The sequence below is a fragment of the Haemaphysalis longicornis genome, unplaced genomic scaffold (assembly GCF_048455015.1).
Source record: "Haemaphysalis longicornis isolate Haplotype H1 unplaced genomic scaffold, Haemaphysalis longicornis Haplotype H1 scaffold_3, whole genome shotgun sequence".
Taxonomy (NCBI): Eukaryota; Metazoa; Arthropoda; class Arachnida; order Ixodida; family Ixodidae; genus Haemaphysalis; species Haemaphysalis longicornis.
Window position 1 is genome coordinate 65,729,395 of NW_027526335.1, and position 24,343 is coordinate 65,753,737.

A 24,343-nucleotide genomic window follows, 5' to 3' on the forward strand; every position below is an offset into this window, starting at 1 on the left:
CGAATGAAACGGAAACGGTTTCGCTGGGTAATAATGGTTTGGCCCATCAATTTTTACCCGATAACAATGTTCCTGTTCACGCAAAAGCGCTAGTTTGTAAAAACTTTCATTGATGGAAGTTTGAATGAATAGTATAAAAATGTTTATTGGACAACAAATGCCCTAGCACGGAAGGTTGCAGAACTAAACTGTACCATGGGCGCGGGATGAAGTGCGCACATTGCGTGCGCTCTCATCCAGCGGCCGTGGTTTTACATTTTACCGCGCTTGAAAGCGGAACCAGAACCAACGCTTGTTTCGGCTCATCTGGCCAGCTTTGTGTGCCGCGTGCTAGATGGGGCCACCTGTATTCGCCTTGCATCAATGTGAGCTTCGACGCATGTGGTAGGCCAGCTTTCAGCAATAAACCGTGCGATGTAGCCTAGCTTTTCCTGGAATAATATATCACGCTGTCTATGGACGAACACACACTTCTGCAACGCCTTTTTGAACGGTAAGGTCTCTGCTCAGCGCCAGCGCAGCAGATTCGTTATCAGGAGCGATTAGTAGGCTTAAATGCCAGCCCGGCGCAGTAATTTCGCTTTTCTTGGGGCCTTCCTTGCTGTAGTTCGTCCCGTTAACTGATTACATTCTAGCTCTTGAGCTATATGGCTTCAGATTTTCATTAAAGTCATTATTTGGGGGCTGCTGCTGTGATCCTGCGCGGCGGTTGTAGTACGACTTGCCATTATCAGCACAAGGGACCCGTCCGGACGTAAACACTTTCAACGCAAAAAATTATCAACGCATTATTTTGAGAAAGCCCGAGCAATGAAAAAATTCGTTTGATAGTGTAACCGTAATAAGCGGCACAATACTTTCACCGCGTCAAGGTTAAATCGTGGGGTCTTGTGCTATTGTGCAATGCCAGCTGTGTTTCTTACACCGTTTTTCACACACCTCCGCACTGTCGCCAGTCAGCACTTGAATTGAACTGCGACACTTCAGTGATGTGTAATCAAGCGGGGAATGTTGTGAAATTTGACTGTGAAGATATATTCGGGGATTTCCTTTCAATCTACGTGTATACTCTTAACGAACATGCACATAGATAAACCTGGTCCCCCGCTCTTAAAGCGTGATTGCCAGTTAAGGCAACGACGCAGCATGTTCCTGAGCAACATGAGTTGTTGCCTGTTAATGCCGGACTACGACCCGCAATTCATTCAGGCAACTCCTGCTGTTCACCGGATGTTTCTGTCATGTTCTTGCCGACAAGTGTAAACATTTTGAGTGAAAGGTCGATCAGAAGGAAGCGAGAGATACCTCTAGAGTTAAATCTTGTGTTTCATTCAAACGAAGCCATTACAGCAACAAATGTTCCATCCAGAACTCTGCTTGCTGCAGTGGAGATAGTGGAGCAGTAACGAAACCAATGCAAGTCGCTTATGCCTCTGTTGCGGAATCGTGTTGAGATGTAAGAGCCAATTATATGGTCGCAGAAACAAAAACAATTGAAAGCGTAGTCATAAATTCTAAATTATAAGAGGAGAAGTTGAGTCGTTAGATTTCAACGACTATGCAAAGGGTTAAATATAACTGCAGCATTATTGTGTGTGGACGGAATGCTAGGTGCTCCCTTTCGTAGTGGCCTTTTACTGAAGTACAGTGACAGTTTCACAGTCTTGCGGCAGCCTACATCTCCCCGGCCTGTTAAAATTGTCCTCGCAGACACGCACACCTGACAGCATGGCAGGCATGGTGCCAGCATCGAGGAGGCGCAGTCATGTATGGACCCCCGTGTCCTAGTGCCAAAGAAGCGGGCTGTGCCACAGCAGCCAAGGCGCATGGCCGAAGGCGGAGTCGAGCCCACTTCACAGACGCCCTATGTATTGGCTGAGTACCAGCCCCTCGATGGCATCCGCACTCCAATCGCCAACCTCACTAGGGTCAAGGTATTCCCTCCTACGGCACGATTTTCTTTTATTTTGGGTGCGGCAGTGGAGTCAATTGTGTGTTTAACCCCTTAAGTGCTTTATTTTTTTTAGAATTTCCCGACCAAAAGTGCCTATTTTTTTTATTGCTGATTTCGAATCTGATTGTACTAAAAAGTAGCTAGTTGATGTTGAAAAAATATTTGTACCCCACAGTTAGTCAAATCAACACAATAAAGTTTATTTCTGAAGAATACATAGGAAACCAGGTACCTGCTGCTAACAAAATTAAAAACTTTATAAATAGAACAGTTGCAGATGCCACATCTTTCTTCACTTGTGTAGGCTAAGCACCTTTGCAATAGCAGGAGTGCAAGGAATACCCACATCTCTTCCTTTGTCACTGGTACCCATTTTTTGAGGCGGGAGTGATCACTGGGAGGAAAGCATTTCAACTTTTCAGCCGCTTTGCGATCGGTTTTGTCTACCACATATTATATAATTTCATTGTCTAGAAACTGCTGAATATATTTTATAATGTCACCCGGCGATGACAATATGAAAGTCTTGCCTGGAATGGCCAAGAATGGAAAGCGATGAGCCTTCAAAGGAGGATTGTCCACATAAAGCAGGATCCACTCGCGAGCAGTGGCGATGTTCGCTTCCCCGCTGTCTTTGTCATCACCGGAGGAGCTGCTCAATTCACCGTCATCGCTGTCTTCACTTCCAGAGACAAGATAAACATCTGTATCCGAATCAGCATCACTTGAAGAAGATGACGAAAATGAACAGCTTCTTTTTCTAGTTGACGGGCCAGCTATGCATGGCTCGGCGCCACCGCACGCCATATTTTCATACAAAAAGCGCGCCTTGCCGCAGGAGAAAACTAATTCGTCGAGTAAATGCTGCCATCTAGTGGATGGCACGCAATATAAGCCGCAGACGAGCGCTTCTCGTCCTGAACAGTATAGGGCAGTACCTATTCCGCTAAGACGAGCTCTGCTCGTCCAAAGCAGTTTGGTGACAGTTTGGGCAGGACGAGCTCTGCTCGTCCAAAGCACTTAAGGGGTTAAAGGAGCCATGAAGCGGAAACACAACTTTGGTTCATTCAAAAGATTGCCTCGTTAGAATCATACTGACACCACTTTTAACGTAAACTTTGCTCAAATAAGCTACATAATTAGAAATAAAGGGTATGGCCATGCGACCCACTAGCTCATTTCCCGCAACAGAACCTATGATGTTATGCCAGACAGCTCCGTGATTGGTGGAGGCCGAAAAAAGCAGACGCAAATTAGGCACAAAATCTTGCCGAACGAGCTATTTGCGCTTAAATTTAGGGCACATTCTTTTTATATCAGTAAGAATGGTAGGACAAACAGTGGAAGTCATGGAAGCACACGTAAACATTGAAGTACCGATGTGTACTGCGCACACTATGCTTCGTTTAGATGCACAGCACAGCGGGGCTTTGGGGTTGTATCAGATGACATTGGCCGATTGACGCGAGCGACGATGTCTTACGTGACCGTATTTCTCGAGCGAGCACCATGTTTTACGTAAAGTTTATCATCTTCATGAACCAAACAAGCCAGGTTTGGATACGTTCACAAACAAACCAAAGGCAGTAAACGGCTTGTCCCGGTGTGGTGGCGCCATCTAGGTTGACTAACGGTAAGCAAGGCTTCCCAATCGGCTGATGTCGTTGCAGACCACGAAAACGAATGATTTAGCAGGAAAATCAAAATTTTAACTTCAGTTAATTAATTTCTCCGTTAATAAAGCATCGTTTGCATTCGGACAAGTGCTGGGGGCACTATAAAACACGAAATCTTTCGAATGACACGAACTTGTGTTTTGTCTTTATGCTCCTTTAAAAGCCAACCGCACTGAAAATCTCGAGCTCTTGAAAACACTATTTCCGTATAGTCTGCTGAAAAAGAAAGCAAGATGCAAAATACAACAGCTGCGATACGCGCTTGAACGCCGCAAGCGGTCATCAAAAAGGTGATTTTGAAAGTGAAATCGAGGAGTGTGCGGCCATTAAAATGACGTTGCAGCTGTCCAGCGAATGGCCGAACAGTCAGCAGCTAGGGAACAAACCTGCGTGCAAGCTCTGCACGCGTGCAGGGCAGCAAATGGGTGAAGCGTTCGCAGCAGAGCTCGACTGGTTCTCCAGCTGCGTGGCTGGCCCAGAGGAAGAAACTCCCATCGGCTGGATCATCACAGGCGCGTCATGGCTGTTTACGCGATCCGCCAGCAGGTGCAGCGGGGTCTGCAGCAGGGCTTTTTTTAAACGCTTCTGACTGATTAATGAGGCGTTTCACGGAGCTGCCACTCGTGTCCCAGCTGATTTGGTGGTACTTACTACACATTAAAACTACGCATTAAAAATAAATTTGGTCAAGGTGAAATTTGAGTGCAGTTGGCCTGTAAACATGTTGAACTGATTCAACAAATGAGAGGACAGGAAGCACTTCTTGCACACCGCTGCACCTAAACTGCACAGTCCTGAGTTCGTTCTCCACTGATGTGAAGAGCAGATGACACAGTGTTGCTCTTAAAGAAAAGGATCATAATACTAATCGTCATTCTTCCGGCTGTATGACAGATTTGTGTTTTTGCTTTGAGTTAGGAGCTAAGCATTTTTCTGAGACTAACACTTAAGCCATGTTTCAGAATGTTTGTTTTATTTCAAGGGTTGCTCCAGAAAGCCGCCTTGGCAAGCTGCACAAATCCGCGCTTCAACATTTAAGATAGATGACGTCACAAATCGTGGTGTGGGAACTTGAATTCAGGGGGCAATGCCTGTTCTGACGCTTTTGGCATTTTCTGCCTTAATAAGTAACTGCCATTGCCGTTAGTGGTATATTTGCGCTCATGGCACTGTTTTTTACTGATAGAGACAAATTTCTTTCTACAATTTACTGTCCCTATATGGCAGACCACAAAAAACATGCAAATGTGTTCCGACCTCACATGTTTGGAGATACTTTCTGCCAGACCACAGCAAAAGCTCATCTAACTGTGTACAAACGAACAAGTTGAAGTGATTTTGACTTGTTAGGTGACTTAGGTGACTACTTGTTCAAAATGCTTGCTGAGATATTTCAAGTTTGAAGGAATCATTTTTGGCATTGTTACCGTCGTTTTGTTGTGCATTTCCTGTGTAAAAGGCATTTGCATCCAGAATTATCTTAATTATGCTCAGAAATATTTTCTTGTTTCTAACAATAAAACCAGAATTCATGAAAGGCATTAATAAAAACTCAATTTCTGCCTGCACGGCAACTTTTGAGAAAGCATCAAGTTTTTTTCCCAAAAAATTTAGAAAGATAAAATTCTATAACGAAGGTGCCCTAATCATATCCTATTAATTTTTTAAAACAGAGGCAGTAGTGTCCAGTTATGCGCATGTCTGCAGCCTATCAGTTTCAAGTATTTTGATTCCAAATCAAACCAAAAATTATTTTTAAACAAGTGTACGTGTTCCAGAGGTTATTTGGTGTTCAATGACGTGCGTTCAATACGTCACATAACATTGCGGCCATTAACGACTGAGTTTTGAGTCGATTAGTGACAGCTTGTGGAGTAGTTTTCATTATTTGGCGACAAAGACACAATACTGCCTACTAATGCAGTTTTGGTGTGTTTGGCGAAGGTAGATCTGGCAGCTGTAGTTCATGACCATAAAATGGCCGTCCGTGTTGTTATTCTGAAGCATTAAGCTATTGTTAGTGGCTCTAGCTTCACCTAGTGGCTATGTCGGGATAGGTGTGTGACAGAAGAGGAAAATTTCATAATGCTGATGGTTGTTGACTCTGGTTCTTCACAAGCCGGCAAGTCACATGTGATAGCTTTCATACGCAGCGAGCACAACTTCATGATTTGCTAATCATTTTTATAACAGAGCCTTTATTGTCGCGCATACATTCAAGCCAGCTGAAAGACGTTCCCATCCATCCCAGTTCCAGTGTGGACGGAGATTTAAGGACAGCTATGTCTTAAAGAAGTCTGCAGGCAAAAAAAAAAATTAAAAGTAGGGCTTTTTGTTTGTCGTATCGGGGTGCTAAAACCTTGTGTCTCTTCCAGTATGTCTGTTTCGATGCATCAAAGCGGTACCTGGCCTTTGGGGCCACAAGCGGAGATGTGTTCATGTTCCATCGAGACACCACTGCGTACATCACAACAATCACAAACAAGGTGTGTGTGACGTTCAATTTCCAGGAAAATTCTTATGCTTCACCTGCTGTGTAGATATGAGAAAAGGAGGAGGAATAAACGTTTATTGTGCACACCACGATGTGCTCAGCCTCCCAAGTCCAGGAGGCCGTGAGTCCGAGCTGCGTCCAGAGCTCGTTGTACTAGGGCTTGCTGTCGCTCTGGTGCTGAGCTGGTCAGCTCGGACTCCCACTGCTCAGGGTTGGTGGATGGGATGGGGTTAGGGTGGTGAGGACAAGAGAAAACAAGGTGGTAAGTCGTGAGAGGTATGTGACAGTGCGGGCAGTTGTAGGGGAAAAGGGACGGCGAGATGTGGTGTAGGATGGGGTGATTATAGAAGGTTTCAGATTGCAGGCGGCGATAAAGCGTGGCGTGGTGTGTTGGGAGGGAGGGGTGGGGCGGGGGGTATATTCTTCGTGTGTGCCTGTAGTGGGACAGTATGGCACTGAAGGTGGAATCAAGGGCAGGCCTCATCAACGCCTCATCAAGATCACTGTTCTTGATGAGGCGTTGTATCTTATGGTCGGTATGCCGCCGGGTATTAGTGGGATCGAGAAGAGAGCGAAGGAGGTGGAAAGAAAAAAAGTTTGCAAGCCCACGCCACCACCATAACTAAAAGCTGCCAATTTCTTCTCTTTTTTTTATCTTTTTATTTTTTTTTTATTCAGTACCTTTGCATCCCTGTTGTGTTTACCGAGGGTAAATTTCATCCTGTGGTGGACCTCAATGGTCTGATGATGATGATGAAATTCTGGTTTTTTGTATTAAGTACACCGCCCCCACCCCCTCTCACTCCTTCAAAGTACAACTGGCATTTAACTAGGCCTTCTTTTGTTATTTCCACTGCACGCAGTTGCTTCAGGGAAGACAAATAGATGTGCAATTTGTCTTCCGCCATGTCAAGCGGCATTGTGTGCTCCTATTTTTCGCTTCGAACATCTGTTCGCACAGGTGCTCTCTGAATCTTCTTGCAGCGTTGGCCTTCTTTTCCATGTATGGGTATAGGGGCTGAAATGAAGCCTGAAAGATCCGAGCCGAAGTGGGATTCATTGTTTTAGCAGCTTTAGTTCTGGAGTCGAATTTTTATCACTATTATTAAATGCAGTAGCTATGACACGGATGCTTGTGTAAGAATTCTGAAGAACACCTGCGGAGAGCTACTGTCAGACAATGCAAACCTGCACTGCTGACATTTAACCAGCTGTTTGTTAGTTTCTATTGAAGTTTTTGGCACTTGAGCAAGCTGAAGCAGTTTAATATCAAAAAGCAACACCAAGTTTACTTTTCATATGAAATCAATTGATTGTGCTTGCCTAAACTGAAATTTGCTGCTCGTGATCTTGAGTAAAAGCTTGCGCTTTTACCGTCACTGGTACATTGAGGGCTGCTCTCGTGTGGTTTGGCCCATTAACAGTCGCAGAGTATCTGTTCATTACAACCCTCAAAATCGGGGCGAGTGAACTTTCATTGGCATCATTCTGTTTATGTTTGCAGTAGTCAGTGGATTTGTTATATGTTGAGCGGCCCTAGGGGTACTTGATAGTGTGCAGAACTCATGTGAGGGTTTATATTTCAATGCCAGAAATGGCAGTTTCTTGTGAAGCCAAAGGGAAACTTGGGGAAGAGACCTGCAACAAATTCTTTGTGTTATGCAGCATGAGCCAAAAGATATGTTGCAGTGGGGACTGGAAATGTTAGTAGTGTATAAACCGCTTCTTGGGGTTGAATCTTTTCTGCTGAACTCTTTTTTTCATGGATCCGACTGGTTATTCGGAGGAGAAATAATAGGTAGTTTGTTCAAAATAATTACACAACAAATGCTTGCTATAAGTGCATGCAAACAACAATAAGAGCATCGAGTGACTTCCAGGCAGCCAAAATTAATCCATAGTATGCCTCGATTGGCGAGATGTGCAGCTGTGGATGACTTTGGAGAAATCTTTAATCTTTGGGGTTTCACTCATTACAGTAGGAAAACACATTTTGTGAAACCTCATATTCGAACTTCTTGAATTTGCAAGCAATTTCAAGGTTGTAAGAAACATTACAAGTTCCCATTGGCATGCTAAATCAAGTTCCAGCTGTGTTGCTCTGGCATTCCAAACTTCAGTTTTTGCTCCATGTCATGCAGGATTTTAGTAGTTTGTTCCTTCCAGGAGTATTGGGGATAACCCTTCAGTTAACTGACCTTAATTTGATTTCTTTTGTTGTTTCAGGAGGGCTCAGTGTCACAGGTTGCCTTGGCGCCAGATGATTACGTCCTTGGAATTGCCACTAGGTTCGTAGCATGCTGTTCGCAACTTTGTACAAGGGTTTGTAGAAAAGTTTTGAGGCATACTAAAACTGCGAACCTAGAGGCAGGCAAGGCAACCCTTGTAAAGCCTAATCACAGTTTGCATAGCTAATTAACAGGGTGACAACTAGTGTGGGCAGTCAGCTTCGGCGAGCTAAGGCATGTCTGCCTGGCATAGGCAGCGCCATGGATTTAACGGCACAATGTTCTGAAGTGGCTTAAATGAATCGTCGGAACAATTATCATGTGCTTTTGTGGACCACCACTTGCAACAGTTTTTAACTTGTTTGGGGGGGTAAGTGTTTCCAGACTTGAAATAGTATCAGATAAATGGCATGCTGGCTGATCACTGGTGGTAGTGACTGCAGATAACATGGCTGCTGTGGAAAGGCTCGTAAGAGAGGACCTTATCTTCACCTGTAAGGGCACTGAGGGTACTTTGAAGATTAGCTCCCCCACCATTGCGATGATATTTTAATGCCACCTTCGCTATGTAGGAGCTTGACAAAGAGCACTTTTTTTTTAACATGATATTAAAACACTAGATAGGGATTCAGTCTTTCTTTCCCCTTAGTCTGAAAATAGTCAGATAATTACTAAAACAATCAGGAACTGTCAAAGTTAGCACACAAAAAGTAGCCACTAGTTCTTGAATGAATAGCCGTAAGCGTGTTCAGCATTGAAGCATGTCAAGGCCTCCTTCGAAGAACGTGTATAGTTAAAGTGTGTGTGTGTGCGTATTGTGGTGAACGCCAAGCGATGGACAGCATGTCCGCCAGACCCCCATTGCAACACTGCCTTCGGTCCCTCCGTTCCCAGTCGTGGGCACGTTGTCGTGCTGGAGCACAATGCCAGGAGGCCGGCCGTGCAAGCACAGAGGCTGCAGCTGTCCTTTGAGCACAAGGGAAGTGCCATCACCTGCCTCGAGTGGAACGGCCCGGGAACGCGCCTATTTGCGGCCGACAACGCCGGCAAGGTCTCCGTCCTCAACGTGTCCACATCCAAGGTCAGTCTCTGGGAGCTTGCATCTCCGCAGGGCATGTCGTCATTCTTTAAAGGGACACAGAAATGAATTTGTCACACTTCTGTTTTTGCTTGCATTGCATAGACTGGCTGAAATGAACACACTTTTCATCGTTTGGCTGGCCAATAAAGCAGCATTTAATTTATAAAGCCTGAGAGCATAAAGTATAACAGGCGACATTTGCAGAGGCGGCAACAACCAACAACAGTGACGCATATTTGTCTTGCGATGTGATTGGATGATATCCAAGATTATAGTTCAAACAAGTTCCGGTTTTGGTTCCGTGCAACAACAGGCTTGCCATCCGGAGTTATCGTTGGTTAGGCATTCTTGATATCACGGGAATGGTCATATCGTGTTTCTGCCTTTTCGTCAGCTGTAAAATGCGCCAGATAAGCCGGCCAGCACCGCTTAGAATTGTAACGTTCGCAAGCTGAAGCACACACAGCGGCTGAACACCCCTTACGTCATTGGAGATGCTCAACTGCGAGACTCCCCCACCTTTGGAGCTTGCCTGGCTCGTCCCTGTATCGTAGGAGGCATGTTGACACCAGGCCGACAGTTGGCTGATTCGGCCCTGTGCCCACAAATCGTCGGTGCTTACATCAACACTTTGCCAACGAGAACTCGCCAGCGCATCAGTGTCAATCTGCACACAGTCTGCCATCTCACTCGTTGAGGAGTGAAGGTTGCAGCTAAGAATCGTGAATTCAGTGTAGAGAATATTACCTAAATAAAAAGAAATCAAATTTTGAAAAAAGAAACACGCCCAATCGGGGTTCGAACTGCCCATTGCGACGCCTTGCCCACTCGACCATAATCCCAAGGTTGGTGGAAAAAGAAGTATGAAGTATAGGCTGTTTTTTTTTTTCTTTTTCTTTTTTTAGTTTCACTATTCACAGCATCCCAGATGAGTATTTCTTGACTAACACTTTTGTAGCTTACAGCTCCAGTGAAGTAATGTCAGTGAAGCGTTGCATGTGCACTTGTGTGGAGATGCTTTGATTTCACCAACTTTACTAAGCTTGATACAGTCTACAAATAAGCCACATTCTTTCGGGCGCAAATCTTGTCGTGGTTTAGTTTTAACTGAGCGAATGAATTGCAACCTGCCTGCAACCGGCCGACTGACTCTTTTGGAGGGTCGAAAAGCTGCGCAGTAGGCGCAGCCAAGCCAAGCCTGCAAGAGTAGGCGTCACACGCAATGTCATGGAAAATCAGCAAGGAGGATGCAAAGAGGAGGACAGCACTTTCGAATTGGTTTTTATACTACATAAAGTCACGTAAGTGGTCGAAACATGGGCTAGGGACTACAGACGTAGATTTGCGCAAGTAATCCCACGATGTTTACATATCACTTCAGTGTCCCTTCAAAACGTGATGAGTTGTAGAGGGAGGGGGGCCTCAGAGAATGACTCTTTTTATTCAAAGATGGGGCTGAATTTTGAGTGGGGTCCATCCAATTAGGCTCAGGAGAGACCCAACTCAACTTCTCTGGGACTAACTGGCTTTTCAAAAACTACCACATCCAAGAAGAGGCTTGTTGCCATTTGAAGTTTTACATTATTTGAGTTCAACATTAGTTGAATTCAAAACTCAAATATCCGCAGCTTCCTGATGATGGCTTAGGCCCACACCGGAACACCTGGCACCCCCGTGTGTGGCAGCGTCTTAATAATTTATGTGCATTTGTGTGTCTTCTGTAGATGTAGTTTATTAGGATAGATTTGGTGCTTTCCTTGGCTTCACTTTATTTGTATATGCGCTCACAGAGCATTGGCACTTACTTTAAAGCGAAGCCTTTTTGCTCTCTTCACTTGGCTGCAGGCCAAGAGCCTGTTCCAGTCACCCCCAACCACTCTGATGCGCTTGGACTCCAGGGTGGTGCAGCTGAGCTTTGCCCAGGATAGGCTGTTGGCTTCCACTCTAACTAGGTGCTACCTGGGCGACACCATCAGGTGAGCGGTCGCTGGGCCTGCTGTCTGTGGCACACACCTTTTTTCCTAACTTAGTCTGGGTCACAGCGCCCATTGGTACAGATGGTATTCATTGAAAAGTTTAGCTGTCGTGTTCTTTGCTTTGCAACACTGGAAACAGCCACAGACATGGCCGAAGTGCCACGAACTTGGCGCGGCTTGTGCCACTGTGCCCGCATGCCGCAGAAGAAAAAAAACTGGCTGGGGATTACGATATGCCCTAATGCGATAGTTGGGTGCAGCAGCAATGCGCTGAGGCAGCACTCACTCATGGGTTCACTCGACAGCAGTGATGATGAGCCTCTGCGTCGGCGGCGCTAAGTGTGTCTCACGAAGGGACCGCGAACTGTGTCCTTAGCAAACGCACATCATAGCCACGCGTACGCCCCCCTCACATTTTCACCAAGCATCGCATCGTCGAGCGGCTTGTGTGGGCACAACATACTGCCCCCTCCCCTCCCCCACTGCACACTTTCGGAGAGTGCTGCCTCACACCACCACGGCAAACCGCCCTCCCCTTCCCTATTTCGTGACACTCTCCTCCTTTGCTTTCTTTCATCATTCGCTTTTTCTTTCAATCATTGGTCTTGCCATCATTCACTTAGTTACGCCAATGCGACTCAGCCCAGCAACGGCCGCCAAAGAGCTGCGCCCTAAAAACACCGACATGCGCCATCTGCTCTGTTTCAACCCAATTCTCAATGGTGGCATCAACAGAGATGTTGTTAATCGCACTCACATTGGAGTCGATACGTTGCTATGTGTTTGGTGGGGTTGAGTTCGGGATGTCCAACACACATCATGCGCTTAGCACGGAGAAGTACCGCCATCCCGCGGAGCCTGACGTAACCCGTGACGGCTCACACTCATGTTTGCCCGCATACATGCCTCGCCAGTGAATACAACCTATACTCGTATTGTTCTCGCATATGCCATTGTCAACTACGATACTGGCAAAGACTAAGCTATGCTTACAGGGGCTTGGAAGCATCTTCCTCTGTGGTTAAAAAGTTTAGCGTTGAGTAGATTGTTTTGACAAGCTCTTCTTGGAGCTACGAAGTGTTACTGTGAGCATTTTCACTTGAATTGATAGCTTTCTTTTTTCTTTTTTAACTCTTGTTTCAGGGAAAAGTTCACGCAGGTGGGAAAGAAGCTCAGGGATGGTGAGTTCGGAGGCTGCTTCTACTCGGGCAGCAAGCCCCAGGACCCCCTATGCATTTATGCGGCACGTCCAGGATCTAGGCTCTGGCAGGTAGGCAACCAAAGGGGGTGCTAGGGACTGAGAGAAGTTTTTCTGTGAAAAGATTGCATTTTTTGTAGCTTTCTGGTTTTTCTTCTCAATGGCAAGAGAGCAAGTTCTCCCTTAGAAATGATCAGCAAAATGGAAACCTGTTGTGTCAGACCAGTCATTTTGCAATTGGGGGTGACATGTCACAAATCTTGAATAAGACCGTGGTGAATGCCTGCCGAAAGTTGCTAGACACATTGTTTGCTAGACACATTGTTTGCAAGTTTGAAAGCTATCATGGTAACATTATTTACCACAGCACTCTAGCGAGGTCAGCCAGTGATTGTGCTGACAGCCCATCTTTGGCCACTTCCCCAAGCAGCATTCCCCGTCAAACAAAATTGTAGGGAGACATGAGCAGGCCAAAGCTGTTTGCTAACTTCATAGTCGTTTTAAATTAATGGCTATTGTAAACATTTTATGTATGTGTATTTACAGGGTCGGTTTTTGAACTTAAAAAAGGACCCGGTGTAGAACTATGAATTGACTCTAGGTGAGATTCACTTGGGTCTGCTGAATTTTGTGTCTTTGCTGAAGTCTTTAGCATGAAAATGACTGTTCTTGAGGTTAGATTGAGAGAGATAAATTGGGTTACATTTAGCGGGATAAATTAAGAATTTTCTATTCCATGGAACCACAAGAAATACACAGCAACAGGCCAGCACCAACAGTGCCTAAAGTGACGACATGAATTTGAGCACTGAGTACACCTGCGAGGCACTCCACGCTTCATTTTTGTGGATCACCCGTCATCTCGAGTTTTCATTACAGCAGTGTGAGCCCACAACTCATCTTGCTTTTCCTCTCTCTGTTTCCTTTTCAGGCTGACCTTAAGGGTAGTGTGTTGAAAACGCACCAGTTCAAGGAGGCACTTTCCACTGCACCTGCCAAGCTAGTCACTTACAGGTACGCTGCCTCAAGTATTGGCTAAGCCTCACCAGTAAAATAATGCTTGGTGTTGGGACTATAGTTCATACCACAAGCTAGCTGCAGCACTGTGGAGGCTACATTGTTGTCAACAGTGCGCCCACTGAGGGCGCCTGACTCACCGTGAAGGGGGTCCTAATAGGACATTCCCTTCTCCCCTCTTGGCAAGTGGCACCGCAAGGCCCCGGCGCCTTTTGTCGCTGCCTTCGCGGTGAGTTAGGCGCCCTGAGGGGGACAACAATGTAGCCTCCACAGTGCTGCAGCTAGCTTGTGGTATGAACTATAGTTGGTGTAGCATTTGTAAGTGAAATATTCACGTGAATGGATACGTTTTTTCCTGTGTGAATCTTTATAAGCATGCCCAACGCAACTTCCCTTCAAAAGACTCACATGTATGCATCTATTATGAGGTTGATTTGGGAAAAGATCAAAACCACTCAGGTGTACCTCACTTGCAAGGAGTCTCTCCCTCAGCCCTTCACATAAGAACTCACTGCATTTGTTTTCATTGTTGTTTCCTTACTTTGTTCCCTTTTGCAACATCGCCCCCCAATTTTTTTTTCCCCCCCTTTTCCCAGACTTCATTATGTTGCGTGCTACTATAAACTGAACACAGTAGCCATTTGCAGGCAAATTAACAAGCTGGCATTTTCCTGGGGGCAAAATCTCACTATGTGACTAATTTTGGTGCTCCTCCAAATTTCCAGGTCCGATATCAGCTTGTTTGAACGCTCGTCTGCTCCAGCTTCGACGGCTGCCTTTAGTAAACTACTCACAGTGTGGGCAAGGTATCGTACCAGTTCGATGTGTTTCTTTTTCCTTTTATCGTGTGCTTGTGAATTGAATAATTAACTGGGGTATTGCTTTCTGCAGCAGTATTTATGTCTAATTTCAGAAGTTTTATAACTTAAATATTCTAGCTGCTTCTATTGCTAAAGTTCTTTCCCTAGATATAGACAACTTTTGGTACGTTTTTTTTTAAATGGTAACATCGTTTCTCCCAGCCAGGGTTTAAGCAAATTATCACCTGACAAAACTAGTCTCCCTTGCTAATGTGAGCCATAATTATAACAGTTTTTCTTCCCTTTCCTTATCAAATTTACAGCATTGAAAACAAAAACATGCATCACGCATAAATCTCATTGTTGATTTGTGTTAATGTCTTGCAACCTTTGGTTTCCAGCAATCAAAACTTTCCGTTTCTGATATCGTGGAGTTCTAATGGCCTTTATGTGATCAATCCACAAGGAGGAGAGATAGTCCTGTGGAACGACCAACTAAGAGGTGAGAAAAAGGCGCTGAATGCGCAGAAAAGTCACGTCTTAGAAGAGCGTTTGTTGCGCTGGCATTCTGCTTGTAGTAAATGCATGCTTGTCCTAGTATTGCAGTAACAAAGCTTTAACGGTGCTGCTAGTTTGAAGCTAGGTACATAAAACACTAGAGTAGTTGAAATGTAAGCTGACAACTCTGTAATTAAGCACCTATACTGATATCAATTGTCAAATTATATACACATACATTTCTCGTTATTTGCGTGTTTGATGGCAAACAAAATCTTCCTTGCATGGCCAGATCTAGCAATTACATTGCTTGTAGTGGTGTTAATACAATCACAGAAAACAGGTTAGCCGACCCACGTGCTTTGCAGCAGCAAAGCACATACTTTTTACTGCACTGCCATCATGCTAAGGACAGTCATAAAGTTCTGTTTATTCCAATTTCACGTGGTACAAGTTCCCCGAGGGATTGTTTAACTTCGCTGAGTGTTGCCTGACTACTTTTGTTGCAAATTAAAACTCTGAAACTCATAACTTATTTGTCATTTGCAGATGTAAAGGACGTGAAGTGCGTTCGAAACGACATCTACATTCAACTGCACAGCGACGAATTTTGCGCACTCTCTTTACTCACTCCAGCCCAAGTTGTTTTGTGCTTCCTCCTGCACAATCACGCTAAACTGTCTGGTCAGTACCTCTGCCAAAACCGACTCCACATCCCAAGGTCTGCCTTTAAAAAGACCGTGCCAAACGAGCTCTGCTTCGAACTCTATGACAAACTTGCGGAAGCCGGCGAGGTCTGTTTGGCTGACTCCATCGCTAAGGTGCTCCTCGACAGCTATGATGTTGACATCGCCAAGCGGCCACCCAAGCACAAGCCTGATTGTTCTGAAGAAGATTGTCCAGACTCTTCGTTTTCAGCGACCGTACACGTCAGTGTCGAGCGTGCATCAACGAAACGTCGCAGCCGGGACAGCAAACCAGTGAAAGACGAGTGTGTTGCATCACCACGTCACGTCAGATGCCACTCGTCTGAGCCGATCAAGGCAAACACGCCCAGTCCAAGACCGGTGCGGAGAACACTACCGAGGCGAGGAAGCGACCCCCCACAACCTGCTGCTACTGCTTTCGGCAGGGCTGTGCCAACAGAAAGCCCCTCAAAGCCAAAGCCGACCAAGGCGTGCAGTCCAACACCATCTCGAAGGGCTCTGAGCTCCTCGAACAACAAGCAGAGGGAAAGAAGCCTGAGCTTAGAAGGGCCGCGTCAGACGGCGCACGAATCTCGGCCGCCACGGACATCCTATGAACGACCTCACCAGCTCTCAACGGGCGCCAAGAGTTCCGGCTTTGTCGGAATCAGTGTCGGCAGCAGAGATCAGGGCAGAGTGGTGAAGGGTGGCGGCAGTAAGGATGCGGAAAAGGATGTCTGCGATGTCGTCTCGCCAACTCCCAGTTGCTCCGTGGCGGACCAAGGAAACAACAAGAGGGCGTATGGCAGCGCCTTGCGGATACTGCCGGCCATTCCTGCCTCACCTTTGGATTCCCCCATGAGCCCGCTGGACCGGGTGGACCCGGAAGTGTTGGCCAGCATGTATGCTGAGCAGGACATTGGCTACGAGAGCGTCTATCAGTACCTCAGCCTGGGAATGTACGGCTCAAGTCTGGTGCCCGCTTCCTTCACCATGCGGAGTGCGGATATAGCGCAGCTGGCCAACGTCGCCGATCTGGCCAAGCTACGAGAAACGTGAGTGAATTTGTGTTTCTACTGCCTGTAGCTGCGTCCCTTGAACTCCTTGAAAATTCTTTTTGGGAAATTTTAAAAGACAATTCCAAGAATGAGGAACCCTACAGTGTGGTGTAAATTAAAATGCGTGTGTGGCGAACCATTTAGGTTGAGTGACGCAAATTTAGAATACATACCAGCATCTATTAGCACAGAGTAGACGCCTGCATGCCCTCTGACTATATGAAGAGACAAAAGGTCTGTACTTTTTTATTGTAGCAAAATTCAGGGAGAAACCTGCCGCGGTGGCTCAATGGCTAATGCGGTGTGCTGCTGAGCACAAGGATGGGGGTTCGATTCCCGGCCGCGGCAGCCGCTTTTCTTATGGAGGCAAAAAGCAAAAACACCCGTGTACAAGATTTCGGCACACATTAAAGATCCCCAGGTGGTCAATGTTTCCGGAGCCCTCCACTATGGCGCACCTCATTGCCTGCGTTGCGTCGGCGCATTAAACCCTACAATCAATCAATCAAAATTCAGTGAGAAATATACGTTTTACATTGTGTGAAAAATTCTGAATTTCATGCACAAGTACGCCTGCCTTGAGATGGCTTGTGTTCTTGCTGGTTTGGTCGCAGGCTGTCGTCAAAGTTGTCCAATGGCAAGGACAGCATCCTGAAAAACCTCCGTGGCCTTGAAACCAAACTGAAGTACTTTTCAGTTGAACAGGGCACAGACGTTGGCCTGTCGCAATCACCGCTGTCTGCAGTACCGGAGAATACAGGTTTGTAGTCTGAGGCGGTTAATGCTGCCTTCTGGTCTTGGGAGATGATGTCGCTATAATTGTTGTTTCCTGAACCCAGCTGAGCCGACTAAGGCAGAAGACCTTGACAAGCCGTTGACAGCTAGGGACGAGTTCTGGTCGTTCCTGCCCGCAACCAGCACAAAGTTGGTTGAAGCAACATTACGAGCAAGGTAAAACCTGGCATGGTTTTTCTCATTTCTCTGTTTTTTTAATCTCCATTCACGCGGTAAACATATGTTCCATCACAGGAGAGCAAAAGCAGGCTCATATGAACAAAATAGGTTTCAGGAGGTTGCATGTGCAAGATTTGTGTAGGGAGGGGAGGTCAGCAGCACAGAATTTTCTTGTTAGCCTTATAATTAAAAGTACGCAGTTGTAGCTCATCTTTTAAAGCGAAGCTTTGTAGCTCACCAGCCAAGGGTTCTGTCACAACCGTCGGCTCCAATGGAAAACTCCCGCGAACAAATAAAATAAATTATTGGCACCACCAGGAATTGAACCTGGACCGAATAGAGAAAAGGAGCGAGAGTGTGTTGTTTTACCAATTGAGCTAAAAGTAGGGTTGCCACCTGGCCGGTTTTTGACTGGCCCGACCGGTTTCTTAGACAGCGGGCCGGTTGCCGGTCCATACCTAAAACCGGCCGTCATTAGCGGGTTTTTTGCCCATTGTGCCACGATTATGATCGTTTTGGCGTTTTGTAAGCGTCGATTCAGCAACTACAACAATAAATATGTGCCGACGAGCTGCGCAAAGACACGTGAGCAAAAAAAGTACGTCGCGTGTTTCCAGAAAATCACGTTTAGGTTTCCTTTTTAGACACTCTTAAGCACTTTCTGTGCAAATTTTATGTTGATTTCTCACTAGAAAAACGCTACAATAACTGGCATTGCATGGCGAAAAACATGTGGCGTCTGTTTTCCAACACAAATTCAATTTTCTATATACCCCCCCCTCCCCCCTTCCCTTATGAGGGCCGGTTTTCTTTTGGGGGAAAGGTGGCCACCCTAGCTAAAAGCCCAAGCGGAAACAGGGGAGACAGACAGTGTATACTCACCGAGCACAGCTGCGGGTTTACCCCTTGCGTTCTCGCTGAATGCCACGTGATAGCGTCACGGGACCTTTCATGCCGCTGTGCGCTCCACCCACGGCACGTGTAACGGCTGTGTGTGCGGCAATAGTCCATTTATTTCGTCCTCAGAGTTTGGACTCGTGTGCAACACCGATGCCAAACAACTGACTAGCATCCATGGAACAGGCATTGACTTAGTTACGAAGAATATAACTGCGGTGGAAACGCAAAGTCTGAGTGTGTACCACACTGATCATAAGGCCGTTCATAACATCGTGCTGAAGCGGAATAATAAAGAACGTGTTACAGGTACAGTGTAGCGCGTGATTATCGCAAGCAGGCCGTAGTCACCCGTGGTAGGTAGTGTATAAAGCTTCGCTTCCCAACCACCTCCACAAGGTCGATGGGCCCGCACTTTTTTTATGCTTCAGCACTAGAGTGGTCGTACGAACGAAAACTTGTCTGTTCAATCATATGCAGAGCAAACAAAAGGAATATTTATAATTATCGAAATTTTTTGTTTCAGCTCAAGCGTCAGTGACCCAGGGGTATTCTACTACAAACCCAGCCTTGTCATGGTTCTGGAAGAATGGCTCGATGCCCTACATTCCACTCAGATTGGCGTCATCAACCAGATTGCATCGATGGACACCACGAAAGTTCCCCTGCTTACGAGCCTCTGTGATAGCCTTTTGAAGTCTCCGGACGAGACGTTCTCTTCTCCCAGCTCCCAGGACGAGCATGGGACCAACCTTAGGCTTGCTCTCATCAAGTCCGTCTTTACCTGTGATCCATTTCGCTTGGCCCCCGAACTGGCAGAAAAGGCTCGGGAGCTAGCCATGCTCTGCTTTCAAACTCGTACGCTGGGTGGCGTTGAAAAGGTTGCTGCCAAGGTGTCCGACATTGAAGGCCGGGAAAAACTTGTGTCGTCCGCCCACAACGGCAGCTCCATCGGCACGGACATGAAGCTTTCCAAGCACAGCAGTACAAATTCACTTGGCAGTGAGGATGCCTCCACGCACTGCGACCTGTCGATGAGATCGTCCGCCTCCGAGAAACACGGTTTCCATCTCTCGGAAATGCCGACCGTCGACTCCTGCAGCGAATCGATGATGTTCCAGAGCATGTCTTCATCCTGTGGCGGCCTTTCAATCAACCTGGACTTTCGGCCTGATGAGTCTCCGCACCAGCCAGATGTTGCCTTCGTAGAAAGGACGGCACCAGTCAGTCGTTTGAGGCGTGGATCGAGTGGTGAGGGGGTTGTGAGTGATAGTCACCAGAGGCAAGGAGAAGACGTTGTAGACTGTGCCAACAACACCGCTAGTGTTTCGCAATGCCTGCAGGAAAATGATGGTAACGTTATGCGTGAACAAGTGGAAGTGCCAAGGGAAGTACCTTTCGCAACGGAAAGTGAACATTCCAGCGCTGTTGCCATGAATGGTTTCACGCTACATGGCGACTCGTTGAAAACATGCCAAAGAGAAGGTGTAGCAGAGGAGGTCTCCTCCTTTGCTGGCCAAAGAAACTTGTCAGTTCATAGTGATGTGTCGCCTAGTCAGGGTTCCCAGAGCGAAGCCACGTCCATGTCGTGGTTGCCAATGGTCGGTCAGACCTTGCGCAAGGAAACGGAGTCGTTCAAGGGTCACGCCAACGATGCCAAAACTGCACTGTTTGTTCGATACTACTTCCACCTCCTCGACATCGAAGTGGTGTGGAACGTCGTGCAGTTGACGGAGGAGCCGTGCTTCGAGACATGGAGCATGGTGGTGCTGGGCCTGCTCCGAGAATTGAAGCTCTGCTGCCCGTCAGAGAGTGGAGCGGAGCGCCAGGCGGCCATTGTGCAGCAGCTGGAAAAAGTCGCCGGTCAGCCATGGCTTCTCCTCGCCCATCTGATTCTGTGAGTGTGAAACCTTCCTGCTTTTGAGAGTGAACATTTTTTATATATATAATTTTTTTATGCAATGGGCATAACTTTTTTGTTATTCATTTTTGGTAAGCAATACTGTCAAGATTTACTGTGAACTAAATATTTCTTGAGTTCATGTGAAGCTCATGCTTTGACAAAACTTTACAGCGCAGAAGACGCAAGAAAAGAAAAAATCCCGGGCCATGAAACTTGGGGAAAAGCAAAGCATGCAGTGTAAAAGTGTATTCTTGGTGCCTTTGCATTTTTGCCCACGGAGATGAAACCGTAACGTGAAACCTGGGGAGGAGCAAAGCATGCAGTGTAAAAGTGCACTCTTGGTGGTGTTTTTGTCCAGGGAGATGAAACCGTTGGGGGGTAGAGGTATACAGCTTTGCTGTAAGTCTGTCTTTGAAGCACAAAGCGTTCTAGCACGACGTGTTGGAAAACGAGTGTCCTGGTGTGTTCTTTCAGTACATGTTTTTCCTATGGAGATGAAACGTTCTAGCGCAAGGCGTGGGAAAACGAGTGTCCTGGTGTTTTTGTACCAAGGCTACATAATGCTATACAGCGACATGAGACGGTGACGACGACGATGGCGTGAGACGCCGACAGTCCGAGCCCTAAAAGGCTTCACCCCTAAAAGAATGAACCAACACGAGCGCTGACTTTCAGCAACTTGTCATGTATGACAAAGCCTAACCTAGCTGGTTCATAGTGACTTGTGTTTTGGTTGGAATATTTTGTGTCACCAAATTTCCCAATATGGTAGAGAGCCAGAAATCAGCGACGACTTCAGTGGCTACAGTAGCCTTCAAGGGGCTCTTTAACGGTTTGGTATAGGTGCAAACATGGCAAAGGTCATGTAAAACTACCGTGAAGTTAGGCTTGCATGCTAGCGTGGGCATATTGAGCGGCAGGCTGGCACAGAGAGCTGTGGACATACCATGTGAGGTAGCTGTGTTTTAATTGGTATTTCTTTTGCGAAATGAGAATTTGTAATCGTGAGAACACCACATTTGGTAGCTCACAGGCAAGTGTGAATTTTTGCATGTAGTAGTCGCCCAAGACATTCATTGCAGAAGTACCAGGATTGTCGAGAAAAGCTTGCAGGGTCCTCAATGAAAGTTAGCGTGTTGTGCAGCTTGGTTTTACTACTGGTTAGCTGAATGTTTGTTCACAACTGTAGGTCATGGGCCTATTTCAGTAGGTCTTAAAAGTTCTTCGAGTATCTTTCTGTCGTGCCAAGCTGAAACTGAACGTTACCTAAACTGACGCTTCATTTTGTAATCGTGGAGCTGTTATTGAATGTCAAAATTGCACAATTATTACTTTGCATATCTGCTTTTGCATAACCCCATTACAGTTGCATAATTGCTAAGGGTCACATTATTGCTTGTATTCATTGGCGAGGCGTGCATGCAGGCAACCGTGTGAGTGGGCCGTCACTCGTTACGTCGGGCTGCGCGGGATGGCAGTACTTGTCCATGCTAAGCACATGACTGTGTTGCACGTTACAAACTCTACCTCACTGAATACAAAGTATTGCCTCGAGTTCAATATCAGTGCAATTAATAACATCTCTGTTGACACCACCGTTGAGAATCGAGTCGAAACGGAGCAGACGACGCACGCCGGTGTTTTTTCTCTTCGGCGTGCGGGCTCAGTGGCCCAAGCCACGTCATCTCTGTGGCGCATTGGCCATGTTTGTGGCCATTTCCAGTGTTGTCAAGCGAAGAAATTGGCAGCTAAACTTGTCAACGAATACCACCTATACAATTTAACCCAGTTTCACACATTTCCCGCATAAATGACCACATGCAGATTCCCCCACAGTTTCCCATAGGTTTATCGATTCTCTATTTTACTAAATTCTTGATTTAAATAATTGACAGATCCCAGTGACTGTGTTAAATTGCGGTTCAACTGTAATGAGCGATTCGATGAAGCTGCGCAGTTGCTTTGTGGGTAAACTCTAGGGTAGCCTCCAAATGCTTTTGCATTATAGCAGATCGTAATTGCAGTTACAGCAGATTGTAATTGCAATAGCAGATTGTAGTTGCGTCAGAGTGAAGTCATTCCAGGATGCCATTCTTTTCTTTATTCCCAATTCTTGTTGTCCATGAGCTGAACTTAACATGAAATTTCCTTGTTGCAAATAATGAGAGGGCAGTTTTTTATGTGCTCATCTCTGCTGCTACTGCATTTTGTAATTATCATTATCATTACCATAGGGCTGTCATTAATTTTCTGCACTGCGAAAGTTTTGCCCAATCGCTTCCGACTGCTCCAATCTTGTACCAGCCGAGCACACTCTTCCAGCCGAGCACACTCTACATTGTGGTGTGCATTTTGATTACCTGCAAACACTTCAAAGATAGTACAAAGGAGTGCAGAGCAATGATTTTCGCTCCTTGGCGAGGTAGTGTCTGCTCCACTGGGGCTGTTGCAGTAGCTTTTTCTTTCCCCCTATAGCCCTTGGTGAATTAATGACCGGTTAACAGTAAACATACTGAGCTGGATGACGCGCCTCATTGCAGGCTGCACGAAGTGGCACCGGAGAAGGCTGAAGAGGCCTTTGCCAAGAAGGCCGGGTGGCTGTCGGCGAGGGACATACTGTACTTCACACGCCTCTGCAAAGTGGCGGACTCATCTCTCTTTGGCAAGACCATGAGAATGGTTCTCGGTGGCTTCACCCTGCCCCAGATGTAAGCCACAAGTTGTAGCGGTATCCCATTTGCCTTCCCCGATTTTTCTGTGAGCTCTGTGCATGTGAGCTCGAGAAACGAAAGAAAATGGGTTGCCAGTTAGTGGGGCTTACTGAACGAGGGCTCCGTTAGTTTTCTAGTGCGGCCTGTCATGCTGCAGCTTTAACGTTAAAAATGTTGCACATTTGAGAGCGGAAGTTTTCATTCATGAATGCACCGAGAGTTTGTCGCTAAATAAATAAATAAAATTCACAAAATAATCAGTCACTGTGATGGACCTCGAGGTCCTCCTACTGCCAAGCTGTTGTGAGAAAGCGGAGAGCATGCGTCAGATTAGATTGAGGGCTTTAATAGAACTTGTTTGGGTGCAGCGCAGGTGCATGGCACCGTTTGGTTGGCAAAAGTGAAGCTAAAGATGGTGAGCATCGTCTGCTACAATGCAGAAGAGGAAGAAGTTCCAACAGCCACAGAATAGGTTTGTTGCATAATCAGCAAGAACGGCCGACCCTGTACGTTGTTAGCATGCGGTGGTTTGCTGTGAACTGTGCTGAATGACCATAAATTCTGTAGCAGTTAGAAAAATCAAGCAGTAAGTTTTGCTGAACATACAGTGAGCTTTTACCCTGGCCTCTAACAACAGTTAGGTGTTTACAGATGTCGCCGATGTCGTTCGTGACTGTCTTAAACACGCCTCTTCGCTGTTCTCCTCCTTTCTTCAGGCTGTCGTCATTCCGCAAGTACTTGGAAAATGAAGAGGTGCGGTGGGAGTGGGTGACGCAGTGCTTGCAGTCTGCTGACAACAGTGCCATGAAGTGCACCTGTGGAGCTCCTGGGTAAGAGCAGAAAACACTGGGGCAACTGGGGCACCGGTCGCTGCCTGTTGTCACCTACCGTGTTTATTCAAATGTAAGGCGAGGTTTTTTTTCCAAAATTCGTAGTCCCAAACTCTTACCCCACCTTATATTTGAAGCTCGAGATATATATATATATATATATATATATATATATATATATATATATATATATATATATATATATATATATATATATATATATACATACATACATATACACACACACAGAAAGAAATGCCAACAGTCTACATAGGCAGTGCTGCCACTCCTGCGCCAAATGCGCCAATTTGCGCCAAATGAGGTATCCTGCGCCATCCTGATAAAAAACCACGATTTTGCAAGCAAGTGCGCCAAAATTTGT

The 24,343-nt window shown here is 46.2% G+C and overlaps 1 protein-coding gene across 1 annotated transcript in view; it reads left to right on the forward strand.

The window, feature by feature from the left end:
* The first annotated feature begins 348 nt into the window (after window positions 1-348).
* Window positions 349-24,343, forward strand: part of LOC144174542 (uncharacterized) — a 39,586-nt gene continuing 15,591 nt past the window's right edge. The window contains exons 1-16 of the mRNA XM_077703294.1: window positions 349-493; window positions 1,711-1,934; window positions 6,006-6,116; window positions 8,351-8,412; window positions 9,247-9,433; window positions 11,279-11,409; window positions 12,553-12,679; window positions 13,539-13,621; window positions 14,350-14,430; window positions 14,826-14,926; window positions 15,472-16,663; window positions 17,281-17,426; window positions 17,506-17,617; window positions 19,044-20,414; window positions 22,961-23,128; window positions 23,848-23,961. Coding sequence (XP_077559420.1) covers window positions 1,770-1,934; window positions 6,006-6,116; window positions 8,351-8,412; window positions 9,247-9,433; window positions 11,279-11,409; window positions 12,553-12,679; window positions 13,539-13,621; window positions 14,350-14,430; window positions 14,826-14,926; window positions 15,472-16,663; window positions 17,281-17,426; window positions 17,506-17,617; window positions 19,044-20,414; window positions 22,961-23,128; window positions 23,848-23,961 — 4,151 coding nt within the window. The 5' untranslated portion in view covers window positions 349-493; window positions 1,711-1,769. The remainder of the gene's footprint in view (window positions 494-1,710; window positions 1,935-6,005; window positions 6,117-8,350; window positions 8,413-9,246; window positions 9,434-11,278; window positions 11,410-12,552; window positions 12,680-13,538; window positions 13,622-14,349; window positions 14,431-14,825; window positions 14,927-15,471; window positions 16,664-17,280; window positions 17,427-17,505; window positions 17,618-19,043; window positions 20,415-22,960; window positions 23,129-23,847; window positions 23,962-24,343) is intronic.